This window comes from Rattus rattus, chromosome 5 (assembly GCF_011064425.1).
Source record: "Rattus rattus isolate New Zealand chromosome 5, Rrattus_CSIRO_v1, whole genome shotgun sequence".
NCBI classification, from domain to species: Eukaryota; Metazoa; Chordata; class Mammalia; order Rodentia; family Muridae; genus Rattus; species Rattus rattus.
In genome coordinates this window covers 123,478,639-123,493,042 of record NC_046158.1, presented here as the reverse complement: position 1 = coordinate 123,493,042, position 14,404 = coordinate 123,478,639, and the positions used below count along the sequence as shown (strand labels likewise).

Genomic DNA, 14,404 nt, shown 5'->3' with positions numbered 1-14,404 from the left:
GACCCTAAACACCTTCCGTAGGTTTCCACTCTCCAATGCCTTGGCAGATTGGGGATTGGGACATGAATTTGGGGGATACAAAGAAAGGGCCCTGCTCTTTTATGCTTGCTCTTCTTCTTTGTCTGAATCTGTCTGGTCTCCTCATGCAGGAGAAGCTGCTCACAGAACGGGAAGTAGCTGCCCTGAGGAACCAGCTGGACGAGGGCCGGGAGGCAGTCACGCACCTGCAGGCACAGAAAGCTGAGCTGCAGGCCCAGGTATGGTCCATAGCCTGTCAGAATCGTCCGCGTCTTATTGAAGTGGCACATGAGAGCACAGCTGTCCAGTTCTGTGACTTACAGACTCAGCACCCCTGTGTGGCCTACATGACAGCATTTTGAGCAGGTGACCAAACACCTTGCTCTGTCCTGGAATGAGGTTTCCCAGGGTGTGTATCTGCTAAGAAGAATCCTGGGACAATGACAGAGACAGAGATAGGGACATGTGGACACCTAGCCTCATGATGGTTCCCCTCTTGTCTCCACTGAGTCAGACTTCTCCCTACCAGGGGCAATAACCATTTCACCATGGATCACATAGCCTTTGTCAGGCCTGTTAACAGAACAACACAGACATGGACACAGTCACAGACACAGACACACAGACACGCAGACAGACAGACAGACAGACACATGCACACACACACACACACACACACACACACACACACACACACACACACACACACACACGTATCAGGCTTCAAATCTGGGCATCCCTGTTTTTCCTCTCCTGATGGTCTCTCCTTTGGAATTGGTGAAGGTCTGGGAAGAGTGCCCACAGGGAGGGGGAGGCTGGGTTGTACCAGTGTTCGCCTCTCATTAAATGTCTGCTAGTGGTGAGGCTGACATTTCGGTTTCATTTTAGTTATGGCTTTCATGGTTCACAACCCTGACGGCTCCTCAAGTTCTCATTTCCATGCAGATGGGCACAGAGACGGACGGGGGATGTCTCGTTTAAATGCTGCACTTCCTACAGCTGGGTAGCCACATGTCCCAAACCAATCAACTGACATTTAGTAGGCAAGTACAGTCAAGGAACAGAAGAGAAAAGGATCCAAAGTTCTGACTGTCAAACCCAGGGCATCTGGGTTGTCATGTCGCTCAGACCCTGCCTTTGAGAGCCCATGGCATCTGGAAAGATTTAACCTGCATCCTCGTTTAATGGCAATCTCTCACATCCTGTTTTCCATCCCCACCGGGCCTCTCACAAAGCTCTCACTGTGCAGCACTCCCAGGAGCCACTGGTAGGCAACCAGGAACAGTGCAAGATCACAGGGGAGAAATTGAGTCACGACCTAAAAGTGCATTCTCAGGACATGATAGCCATGACTCAGGGACCAGATCCTTCTGGGTGACTGTGGTCCATGGCTCAGGGACCAGATCCTTCTGGGTGACTGTGGTCCATGGCTCAGGGACCAGATCCTTCTGGGTGACTGTGGTCCATGGCTCAGGGACTAGATCCTTCTGGGTGACTGTGGTTTCTTTTGAGGACTGAAAGGAGTTGGGTGGGGGGAGTGGAGAAGGGAGAGGTGGAGACATGTTTATGTAGAGAACGTGGTGTGCATGTGTCTGTGTATGTGTAATATGTATATGGTGTATGTGGTATATGTATATGGTGTATGTGGTATATGTATATGGTGTATGTGGTATATATGGTGTATGTGGTATGTGTATATAGGATCTGTGTGTAGTATGTGGGGTGCTGTGAGTGTATTTGCTGTGTATGTATGTGGAGTATATTGTAAAGTGTGTATGATGTGCACATTGCATGTATATGTAACGTGAAGGGTGTGTGGTGTGTGCATGTGGCATGGTGTATGTGTGTGTATATTTGTGTATGTGGGATGTGTAATGCCAGGTGTATGTGTGGCATGTGATATGCATATGAAGTGTGATTTATTTATCTATGTAGGGACATATACGCATGCATGTGGGATGTGTGTATTGCACGTGTGTTTTACCTGTGATCGAGGAAGTGAGTGTAGACCTGATCATGGTTCTGGAGACTGTGGTTTTCAGATTGTTCATTGAAACGTGTTAGGTATAAAGTGAGTTCAGTAGAGTTGACTGGTATTAGTAAAGAAGAGAGCAACAATATGGAGTCAAGAATAGGAAGGAACAGGATGTATGGCACTTAAAAGTATAGAGTTTATTCTGGAAAACTTTTGTCTTAAACATATCGGGATATATTTGACTACTTATGCATTTGCTCAAACACACACATATGATGTGGCTTATGGTGTGAAGTATGTCACTTCCTGTGGTCTGGGTGACAAGGTTGAAGCCAGCTCTAGACACTAAAAAGATGAAAACCTTGATCTCAAATAGAAATTCTAGTTCTGGGGGCAAATGTTTGTCTTTCTTTGTGTGCACATATGTTCTTGATGGTTATAAAAATGTGATATGTTCATGAAGTGTGTGATAGTTTTAGGTAGGGGACATGTTCCTGCATGTGGGATGTGTGTATTGTGCATGTGTGGTGCGTGTGACTGAGGAAGCAGGTGCAGGCCTACCATGGTCCTGGAAACCCATGGTTTTCAGACTGTTAGTTATAGTTCATTGGGTGTGGTTTCTGAGAACATGAGGTACATCTGTTGGGTCATCCCCTGTTTCCAACCTCTGACACTACTGAGACTTTGCAGTTTATCTCTGTGTCTGAGGCAGGGTCTCACTTTCTCTTCTAGGTCCCCCTTCCTGTCCCTAGGTTTTGTTGGTCTGTGAAGTTTGTGGACTCCTACTCATAAAATGTTGAAGGCCATAAAAGATAGTTGTCAAAAATGACCAAACAATTCCATATGTTATACAGTGTCCTGGACTTGAGGGGTCGTGTCTAGAGGAGCCCTTGGCAAGCTGATCTAGCCTGAGGTGCAAATGGGTTTTATCTGGCCCACCTATCTGTTGCACACCCTGACCTAACAGCACAGCACCTGTGGAGTGTAGGGTGTGTCCTGGCTGACTCGGCTGTGGAAGAGGGCAAAGGGCAGAGCAAGACGCCCCGTCTCTACGGAAAGCACACTGCTTCCACATGGCGGTCAAGGGGAGCAGCGCAGGTCTGTGGTGCTCGGCAGGTGTTTGTACAGTCGCTCGTCAGTGTCAAAGGAGGATTAGTCTTTACGACCCCACAGATACTGCAGTTCACGCATGCCCACGTCTCCGGAGTGCGTAGTGTCTGTATATAAACCACGAAGTTCTCCCATACGCTTTAGCGCACCCGTAGGAACTTACAACACCCAGGACAGTGTGAGTGGGTGTAAGTGGGTTTATCTTTCATTATTTAGGGAATAATGACAAAAATGGCTGTGTATATATTCAGCAGAGACAATTAAAAAATACTTCCAATCTCCATTTGGTTGAGTGGGATCCAGAGGGGTGACTGTTTAGTAACAAAATGCTGGTCTAATGGAACCCAGGTTCGACGCCTCCGCAGGTTATGAAGTGGTTCCTGCGTATCCTCATTTTCGCACTGTTCTGTAAGTCAGGGAGTGGGGCAGGCAGGTTGGTCTCTCCGTTCTGGGTCTCCCAGGATGACATAGAGGAGGGGGCCTGCTTGGCCCCTGCTGCAGGATCTTGTGGGAGAACTTGCTTTCAGTGTCATTCCTGTGGTTGGTACAAGTCAATTCCACCAGCCTATAGCTGGGAGGACCCTGTTTCCTCATTGGCTTTAGTCATAGAGGCTGTGTATTCCTTGGCCCAAGGCTGTTCCATCTTCAAAGCCAGTGCTATGCATAAAGTCCTGTGTCTAACCCTCCGACCCAACTTCACGTCTCTGGCCTCTTCCTCTTTTTGGGCTTATGTGATTAGGAATAATTTAAATAACTTACTTTTTAAAGAAAAATCAATTAAGAACTTTAATGCAAAATCCCTTGCCACTTAGCATATTCAAAATTTAGTACCAGGGGGGCAAAGTTCACAGAGACCTTGATCTTGTCTAATTAGCTCGAATTGAAAATGATAGTTTCTGACTTATTGTCTGTGTGGATCATGACTGTTCAAGTTTCCAGGTAACGTTGACAGGCCTGATTCAGGAATTACGAGAACCAGAGATGTAAGTGCCAGTCACAGGGTAGGGGAGGTGTGGCAGGAGTGGGCAGGGGCTGGAGGATGGGGAATCAGTGTCAGAATGCTCCATGCCTGATCTTGTGAGCTCCAGGCTTACACTCTCTACAGTGTCATCCAAGATGGTGACTGTTGGAGGTTACCTAGTTTAAGAGTCTTTATGCTCCCACAGGAAGTAGCCCATCTCAAAAGGAGGTTTGGTTGCCGAGCCCTTAAACAAGTCAAGGCTCGAGTGAGGGGCCAGACATTTGTCAGGGCTGCGGTTCTGGGTAAGGTTTTTGATGCTTCCAGAACACCTCATGGTTGGGGTCTTCAGGGTCCCAGCAGCATCAACAGCATCTGGGAACTTGACAGAAGTGCAGACTCATGGGTACATCCAGACCAGTTGTGGCCTGGCAGCGCCTGTTTTAACAGGTCCTCCAGGAGTTAGATCCATGCCTCTAAGAACAGAGCCTGAGATTGGAGCTGGGAGCCCCTCCTTCAAGTTAGGCAAACACAGAGGCCCAGGCCCCCTGAGGATTCACCTCTTCCAGGTGGGGAAGGAATGACAGGCAATCTGCGTCTTGAGGGGACCTGAAAATGGTTTTATTGATTGGCAAGCAGGATGAGCCCTGACCTCTTTTTCATTAAGGTTCTTTGCCACCATCTAGTGGTGATATTCAGAGACAGCGCTCAATCAGGGCACCATCCCGTCAGCAAAGCAAAACCCCCTATTTATCCTCTCTGTTCCTCTGTCTCTCTGTCTCTCTGTCTGTCTGTCTGTCTGTCTGTCTGTCTGTCTCTCTGTGATGGGTGCGTGCGCATGCATGTGTGTGCATGTATGTGTGGCGTCCAGAGGACAACTCTAGGAAGTTTATTCTTTTTATTTTATTGTATTAGTCCTGGGGCTCAGACTCAGGCTGTCAGGCTTGATCACAAGAACCTTTACCCACAAAGCCATCTTGCTGGCTATATGAACACCACCACCATCACCACCACTACCACCATCATCATTTTTATCTAAATTACCCCCCCTTTTTTTTTTGCCATATGTCTCAACAGTAATGCTCCCATTGGCCTTTAGTTCCTTCTGTTTCTGCTGGCTGACTTGACTGTGACAGCAGAAGTGTGCTGGGCCCAGGCCCTGCCAGCCACATGCCTGTGACCTCATCTTCGTCCAGGTCCCACCACAAGTGTCCTTGGTACGCTGCCTGATTTCAATCTTCACCATTTTCTAGGGAGCAGTTCTCAGCCTGTGGTTCGCAACCCCTTTGACAGCTATTTATCTCCAGAAATATTTACATTATGATTTATAACAGTAGCAAAATGACAGTTATCAAGTAGCAACAGAAATAATGTTATGGTTGGGGTCACCACACTACGAGGAGCTGTATTGAGGGGTCACAGCATTAGGAAGGTTGAGAACCACTGAGAGGGAGGCACCATATTGGGTCCACAGTTACTGACAATCGTGACCTTCTTGGTGCACTTAGCCATGCCCTGTGATCTAAGGCCGATCCCCGAGAGCCTCTTCCTCCTTTTCAGTAAAGGTCTCACACCCAGCAGCATCTGGTCTGAAGAGGACTGAGGCTGGGGCTCTGCACAGACGGGCATGCTGTCCCGCTCCTGCATAGACTCCTGCTGCCCGGTGCTGCTCTCTGAAGGGATAGAAGGAGACGGACCGTCTAATGCTCCAGGCAGAGACAGCATTCACCTTGCTCATAGTGTAAAGAGCTCGCTTGCCCGTGGTTCCTGCCCTTTACCCGCTTCTCTCCCCTGGGCCTTAGACACTCCCTTCCAGATAACCCAGCTAATCTTCCTTTCTGCCGGCTCCTCCTATGGCACCTGCCTTTTATGAACGACTTCTTTCTGGAAATCCCCTTCCTTATGCGGTGCCAGGGACAGGCATTTGAGATGTGGCTGGACATTCGATGCCAATGGTTGAGTCATCTGCCTGATTCTGTGTCTCATTCTCTGCTAGCTGGTGAGAGCTGGCGATGACTGGTGGTTCCCAGCACAGTGCAGAGATGTCTATGTTAGCCACACCCAAGCTTGAGAAAGTGAAACTCGTTGGTTTTTCTGCTTTATTTTTTTCTGATGTGTAGTTTATGGTTTTGAGTTATAAAAGCCACATTGGTGAAGACAGAAGTTTAGTTTCATGAACAGATCCACATCCTTGGACCGTGAGGAAGCCGAATGGAGTCCGAGGAATGCCGCGGAGTATTAACTGCCTGTTAAAGGTTGGCCGGTGCCTGGGACACATGGCATGGGTGGCGAGCCTCTTGAGGATATAGCCTTTAAAATGTGCACATCTTCAGAGGAACAACAATCAGCAAACTGCCCACCACCCAAAGAGAAAAGCAATCCCTTAGATCACAAATTATAAACACCTAGTCTCTAGCTTTGTTCTCGTGACGGCCCTTGGCTGTCCCGCTTACAGTTTAGAAGCCTAAAACACCCAAGGAAACCTCTGCCTGTCGTCACATTGAGTCCCTTGTGCATTCTGTGAGGAGAGCTGGTGTGCCTGACTGGTGATAGATGGCCGTGTAGTGTGTGTGTGTGTGTGTGTGTGTGTGTGTGTGTGTGTGTGTGTGTGTGTGTGTGTGTGTGTATGTGTGTGTGTGTGTGTGTGTGTGTGTGTGTGTGTGTGTTGTGTGTGTTGTGCGTGTGTGTATGTGTCTGTGTGTCTGTCTCTTTCTGTCTCTGTCTCTGTCTCTCTCTGTGTCTCTGTGTCTCTGTCTCTCTCTCCCTGTCTCTGTGTGTGTGTGTGTGTGTGTGTGTGTGTGTGTGTGTGTGTGTGCCTACTGCCCACTGCTCACCTCTATCCTGGGGAAGGATAGGATGAGAAGGCCACAGTTTCAGGCAATGTCTTGCACTCTGTCCAGGTGTGTTTGCATCTTGCTGGGGTGTTGATGGGAAAGTCATTTCTCCTGTAGGCCCAGTCTCCTCTGTAGCAGCTCCTCCCTGATGAGGCCGTAATGAATTTGGTGAGTTGATCCATTACTAAGATGAGAGCTTCCCGATAGACCAGGACACTATACACAGGACGCAGGTTCTGTCATACCTCACTCTTTCTTCTATCCTTTATTGAGGAACATTTCCAGCACATACAAAAGGTGTCTGAGAATGCTCTCAAGTCTTCTGTCTCCGTCCCCTGGACACGTGGCTCCGCACATTCCCTCCATGTCACCACGAAGCAGCTCTGAGATTCAAGCTCTGGAAGGGACTTACAACCCCCTTGTTTCTTGAAAACGTTTCTTGGTGTGTGTGTGATCACTGTCACCGGGCAAGATCATGGCCACCCCAGTAGGAAGCAGGTGTGACTTAGCATTTGACATTACAGGTGCGGACTGATTTTGGAGGACTAGAAAAACCTGTGGCAACTGGCCTAACCAGGAAGGACACTGTAGTTTGAAATAAATTTAGATTTCTACAAGGTTGAAAAGAGCACTACATCCTCTGTATTCTGTGCCCCAGCCTCCTCTAAGTTAACATTCTATAACCACACAGGACAATGAGATTCATAGAGATGCCTCACCTGATGACTTCTGCCCTCTACCCATGTGGAGACCCTGTGCTTCCTGAGCTCCTGACATCCAGGACAGTGCCTTAATGTTTCTGCCTGGACGGATAATCTCGATGATGTGAAGAGCTCTGTGGACCAGACCTCCATTTGGATTTCCCTAATGTGTTGTCAGGATCGGACCGAGGGCCTGTGAGAAGTGTCATTTCTGTTGATGGTGCTGACTTCCATGACTTGGCTGAAGGGACGCATGCTGGGTTCTCCACTGGGGAGGATCTCCCCAAGCCTGAAGGAAGTGGTTGTAACAGGAAGCCTATGGAATTTGAGAGCATGCATGCATCAGGGACCAGGAACCAGGATCCGAGGCACTGGCTTCCTGGCTCTCTCTCTCCCCTCTCTTGGCACAGGCGTCTTCATCTCTGTTTATCTTCCTTCTTTGGTTTCATTCCTGTGTCTGAGGACTTCTTTCTCTCAGCTTCTCCCCGTACATTACAAAAGGTCACTGCTTCAGAATGGCAGCTGCACGTCCTCCTAGTAGTCTGGAACCCGCCTCCATGCCACTGCTTCTGAGATATCCCTTTCTGAAGTCTCAGGGGAGAAGACAGTGATGGGATCTCCTGAGCTGGGTTCAGTGCTGGTTCCAAGCTCTGTACATTGCGGGGTAGAGGCAGGCAGCTCTCGAGAGCTTGCTAGCCGGCCAGGCTCACCCACACGGTACGCTTCTGGGTCAGTGGGAGATGTCCTTCAAGGTAAGAAGGTAGTGAATGATGCAGGAAGACACCTGTTTTCCTGTTCTGGCATCAGCACATGTGGGCCCCCACACCCACACACTCAGTACATGTCTCACACCTTCTACCACATCCCTGCATTTCCACCCACTACACACAACGCAATACAACACACACACCCTCTACCCCCACATATACACATCAGACATACCATTCATATACCCATCACACATACACATACTACACAATCATACATATGCCATGCATACATATATATCATGCACACTTCTTGTATGTATAAACACATGTACATACTCCCCACATACACAGCCATAAACGAATCACATGCATACACACATACCACACACACGTCAGTATACCACATACATATACACATATCACATATCCCTACACCACACACACATATATACACACGTACCCCCTAACATCACACATGATATACATGCATACAAATATCTTTTCTGCACCACACATACTCATAAAAGGGTTCAGTCTATGTACTTGGTCCTTTATTTTCCTAGACACTTTTGCAGTCTAAGTTTCCAAATATTACCACTGAGGGAAGAGTCCAGTTGTCACAGCAATGGTTGTCACCAGGACATCCAGTGTGCACACTTAGGCTTAGATTCAGGAAGCATCTCGAAGTGCACATGCATGGACACAGATGTCTGTCTAGCCTTCTGTAGCTTCAGGCATGATCCATGGACCAGCACCACCAGCATCCCATGGGAGCTGGTTAGAGAAGAGTTTGCCAGCCCCATCGCTGGAGTCAGAATCCCCCGCCTTCCCACCCCTGGCAGCTCTAATGCATGGAGCAGTTTGAGAAGTGTCGCTCTCAGTAGTTTCACCTTTTTAAAGGCCAAATCCTTTTCTTCTTGAGATGAGATTTTAAGGGCCTTATTGCACATTGGTAAACTTGTGGCTAAGTTCATATATAGGTCATCACACTCCCAGAAGCTCTTTTTCTTTCTTTTTTTCTTTTCCTGGAGCTAAACCGAACTCAGGTCCTTGTGCTTGCTAGGCAAGCGCTCTATGGCTGAGCTAAATCACCAACCCCAGAAGTTCTTGAAAGTAAAAGAAAATGACCTGTTTTCCCACTCCCTTCTTATATTTTTGGTTGTGAGCCTAGCTTTTAATGGCTGAGCCATCTCTCTAGCCCTTCCACCCCATTCTAAAAACCTTAATTTAAATTTGTATGGTGTGTGTGTGTGTGTGAGTGTGTGAGAGTGTGTGTGTGCGTGCGTGCGTGTGTGTGTGTGTGCGCGCGTGTGCACGCGTGCGTGTGTGTTATGCCTGTGCTTGTAGTCATGCACAGAGAAGCAGATAAGGATGCCAAGTGTCTTTATCATTCTTGACCTTATTCTTTGAGACAGGGTCTCCCATTGGCCTTGAAACTAACCATTTCAAGTAGACTGGCTGGCCAGCAAGCTCCCTGGATCTGCCTGAGTTTCATCCCTACCTCCTCCCATCCCCAGCCTACTGGCATGTGGGCTTTTGCATGGATGCCGGGGATTTGAACTCAGGTCCTCTTGCTTGCTCAGAAGCGTTCATACTTACTGAGCCATCTTGCTGGCCCCCACACTAGCTTTTACCTGTTTTGTGGAGGTGTGATGAGTTTCATACCGTTTGTGTTTGTCCACAGACAACAGCCCTGGAACAAGCTATTAAGCATGCTCACGAGTGCTACGACGACGAGATCCAGCTTTATAATGGGCAGATCGAAAACCTCCGGAAGGAGATAGAGGAGGCTGAGCGGTCTCTGGAGAGGTCGTCTTATGACTGCAGGCAGCTGGCTGTGGCCCAGCAGACCCTGAGGAACGAGCTAGACCGGTATCATCGGATCATTGAGATCGAAGGCAACAGGTGCGGCCATGTATCTGTATGCCTGCGTCCCTGGCCTGTCCACGCCCTCGTTCTACAGATCTTTGTCCAGTGCTCGCTCTGTGCCAGGAACAGTTGGAGGGAGTGGTGATGTGGCAGGCAAGGAAACGCAAACATCCCTGACTAGAAGATGAATAACTGTGTGAAGGAGTGTGACAGACCACTGGAGGAGATTTGGGCAGAGAGCCTGGGAGGGAGGTGGCATGGTTGAAGCATGCCTGGTATTTTAAGTTGGGTGAACAGAAACAGCCACAATTAGGGGTCTGCTTTGTGACCCCTGGGAACTGATGGTCTAGCAGGTTTTGTGCCTTCTCCATTGCATGACACTGAGGAGTGTTTAATGCTGCTGCTACCCTTGTGATTACTGTCTCGGAGGATCAGTGCAGGTCTTCTCCATAAGAGATCTGTGATAACCCCACTTACTGCTGGGAAGTTCCCCCTCTCTCTGGGCTATGCTGATAGCCGTCTATAGATGAGCCTTGGAGAATAGGCCAGCTATCCAGTTGCGGTTCAACATCATCCTCCCAGTTTTTTGGATTTAGGTTGGATGAGACTAGAAGTCCTCCCTCTCCCAGGCCTTGTAGCAGAGCTCCTTCTGCTCCAGATGCTCTGCCTTGGCTGTGTGTGCCTGGTGCAAACGTTTACCAGGGAAAGCAGGCTTCTCTCTATTCCCTCTCTGTCCAGAGCCAGGTGTCCCGGGTAGCTCCATGTTCTATGTATGTTTCTGTGACTGCTTTGAGCACACCCATGAAGAGAACTCTAGAACTGCACTTAATTCCCCTTTGACAACTTTTGTGTTAGGGAAAGGGCTGCCCACAAAGTTAATGGTAGTCTTGTTTGGTCGGCTCATTAATATCAATTTTGAAGTAGATTAAAAACAGATAAAAATGTTACAATATGAAAAAAATGTTACAGTATAGACCAAGTAACTCTTGAGCATTCTGCTTAAATCCAGTAATCTCTTACATCGTCCCCCATTTCCTTAAACAGTTTTATGTTTACATACGATATATTATTTTATGTCCTATGTTATATGTATTATATACTATATTATATCTTATATATGTATTTTATATGTGGTATAATATTGTAAATATATATGTATCTTGTATATTGTATATCCTATAGAGAATAATTGTTTGCCCTAAATATTTCAGCCTGAATTTAATTATTTAATTAAAAAAATAGAGGGCGCAGACTCAATCTGATGGAGAACTGCACTTTAGAATCTGAGTAGTCACTGTGAAAAGGCCCGTTTATGACTTGAGCTCAAAGAAATGATGATGTCTAGTGTGTGCTTGCCCAGTGTGTGAATATCTATGTGGTTACCACTCTGTGATGTACAGTTCATGCCCACTTTTGTCTAGAGGAAGCTTTCTCTGTCCTGTCTGTCTGTCTATCTCTCTATTTTTTCAGTTTTGCTCAATATTCAAGGCTTGATCTCATCCCTCACCTCACTTGGTTTGATGACTTAAAGATGGCTCTACATTGTTTCTGGTTCTTTCTGCCAGGTTGAGCTCCGTTTTCATAGAGACTCCCATCTCTTTGATCACCCCAAGCCATGGGGCCTCTCTCAGCCTTGGATCCAATGTGAAAGGTAACACTCCTCCAGCCTGGCCTCTGTCTTCCAATCCTGGCTTTCTCCGCTTTCTTCTTCTGTCTAGGCCCAGGTGCACTTGGTTGTGAATGTGTGTGTGCAGGTACACATGGGTGTGCACAAGTGCACAAGGGTGTGCATGTGTGTGCGGGTGCACAAGGGTATACATGTGTGCATATGAGTGTGCATGTTTATTGTTCCTTAGGTGACACTCAGTCTTTTTGTTTTGCTTTCTTTTGTTTTTTGTTTTTGTTTTTCTTTGTGACAGGATCTCTTTATGTAGCTTTGGTTGACTTGGAACTTTCACTGTAGACCAGGCTGACCTCAAACTCTATGGAAATCTGCTTGCCTCTATCTTCTGAGTGTTGGGATTAATTGTATGCACTACCATTATGTCTGTCTGTCTGTCTGTCTGTCTAGATAAGGTCTCTTATTGGCCTGGAACTTGCCAACTAAATTGAGCTGTCTGCCCTGCCTCATATCCCTCTGGGTTTCCCCAAGGGGAGGGAAAGGTGCCACTTCGCAGTTAACCCTCCGTTGGAATAACACGTGGAGACACATGGTACTGCACCATAACACCAAGCTGCAACAACTCCAGTCTCAGTTCCATCCCCATGCTGTTCGCAGCAGGGCACCTGGATCTCCACGACACAGTGGGAACTCACTTCACACAGCCATCTCTGTAACCGCCTCAAAAGAAGCACATGGCAAGGCTACTGGGCCTATGACAGGGTTAAGCAGCTTCAGGCTGGAGACAGCATCCACCTACAGTGTCCCAACAACCTAATTGTGATATTCCTTGATGGCCATTCCCTTTATGTGGGGACGAAAGAGGAATTAATGCTATTACATTCATAAATGAATATGCAGCTGCATTTCTCTATATCTTAGCAATGGGCCATATCGCCACACCTCTTTTTCCTCTTACTTTTTCTCCTCTTATGGATCCTGGCAAGTGAACTTAGGTCCTCATGCGTGTGCAACAAGCATTTTACAGACTGAGCTGTATCCCTAATTCAGAAATGGCCTTTATGTGAGGGAGAGTGTCTTCCCTCACTCTCTAGTATGTTCCCTTGAGTAGAATATGTAGCTGAGCCAAGAAGTCTGGAAGGAGAAGAGTTCTTGGGAATAGCCATGTGTGTCAGCGTGTTATTTTAGCCGAGGGCTAACTGTGAAGTGGCACCTTTCCTTCCCTTTGGCAAATCCAGAGGGAAATTGTGACTCATGCACAGTTTCCCAGCTGGTTCAGCTGGGACCTCGACATGGATGACAGCTCCATGGCCTTTCCCCATTGTGTTTGGCTCAGTCTATTCCTGGCCGCTCGCCTTCAATACAGTTGTTATATTTTTCCACGAATGTCATTATTCCCTTTCATTGACATTTGGCCTAACTGTCTGTGTTTTCCATTAGATCTTACCAGGGCTGTGCAGGATATTACAGCAGCTAAACCCAGACAGAAGGCCCTCCCCAAGAGCCTTCCAAAAAGAAAGGAGATTATAGCTCAAGATAAAGTGGACGAAACTCTGGAAGATGCACCATTAAAAACTCTACAAGAGCCAAAGGCAGTGCAGGGGGAGCTTACAGGAGATGGAGACTCTCAGCTGGGAGCAGGGGCGGGACATGAAGTAAGTCCAACACAAGAAGGCAGTCCTGAGGATGTGCCAGATGGGAGCCAGATAAGCAAAGCCTTTGGGAAACTTTGCAAAGTAGTCAAAGAGAGAGTGAGCGGCCACAAAGAGCCCGTGCCAGAGCCACCCGCGGACCTCTTCACCAAAGGACGGCATATACTGGTCACAGGGGAATCTAGTTTTGTTGACCCCGAGTTCTATTCCTCCTCCATCCCAGCTAGAGGTGGGGTGGTGGTTTCCATTGAGGAAGACTCTATGCATCATGATGGCCATGTGGAGCCCTCTCCTGGGCAGCCCATGCCACCTGTGGAGAATGGTCAGGGGGTTCCCCCGGGCAGGGAAGGTGCCCACTCAAACCATCAACCGGTTACAGACAAGAATGGGATAAGGGCCAAGGAACCGAAAGATCTGGAGGAAAAAGATGATGACAGCAGGAAGGACGATGAGGCGGGCAGGAGACCCTGTCCTGTGATCATACCTGGTCCTGATGGACCATCTACGACCCATTCACAAACGTCTGGGTCCAATCAGGGTGGACCAGAGGGGCCTGGGAGTAAGAGCAGTAGCCTGCTGGCAAAGAGCCCTTCGAAGGCTTTGTCTTTTAAGAAGGTAGAGGTGGTGGAATCCATTGAGAAGATTTCTACAGAGAGTATTCAGACGTATGAAGAAACTTCTGTAATTGTGGAGACGGTGATTGGGAAGACAAAGGGTAACAAGAAACCGGGAGAGAAGAGCTCCTCAAATGCCAAGGCTTGAAGGAAGAGTGTGTCTGGGGCCAGTAGGGGAAGTGCTTTGAGATAGCTTCCTGTTTGGATTAGATCATAGTTGACCTGTCTGGCATGGCGGACGACCTTCATTAAACTGCTTTATTTTTGCTTGCACCATCTCCCTTGTGTGATTAATAGGGAGGGCCTCGGGTCAGTCATGCTGAGGACAAGGTGATCTCTTAC

General features: G+C 47.8%; 1 protein-coding gene across 1 annotated transcript in view; it reads left to right on the top strand.

Moving 5' to 3' along the window:
* The window catches only part of Bfsp1 (beaded filament structural protein 1), a 35,812-nt gene extending 21,472 nt beyond the window's left edge, over window positions 1-14,340 (top strand). Inside the window, exons 5-8 of the mRNA XM_032904320.1 lie at window positions 150-257; window positions 9,991-10,211; window positions 11,741-11,826; window positions 13,237-14,340. Of these exons, the coding sequence (XP_032760211.1) occupies window positions 150-257; window positions 9,991-10,211; window positions 11,741-11,826; window positions 13,237-14,210 (1,389 nt within the window). The 3' untranslated portion in view covers window positions 14,211-14,340. The remainder of the gene's footprint in view (window positions 1-149; window positions 258-9,990; window positions 10,212-11,740; window positions 11,827-13,236) is intronic.
* The last annotated feature ends 64 nt before the right edge of the window (window positions 14,341-14,404 follow it).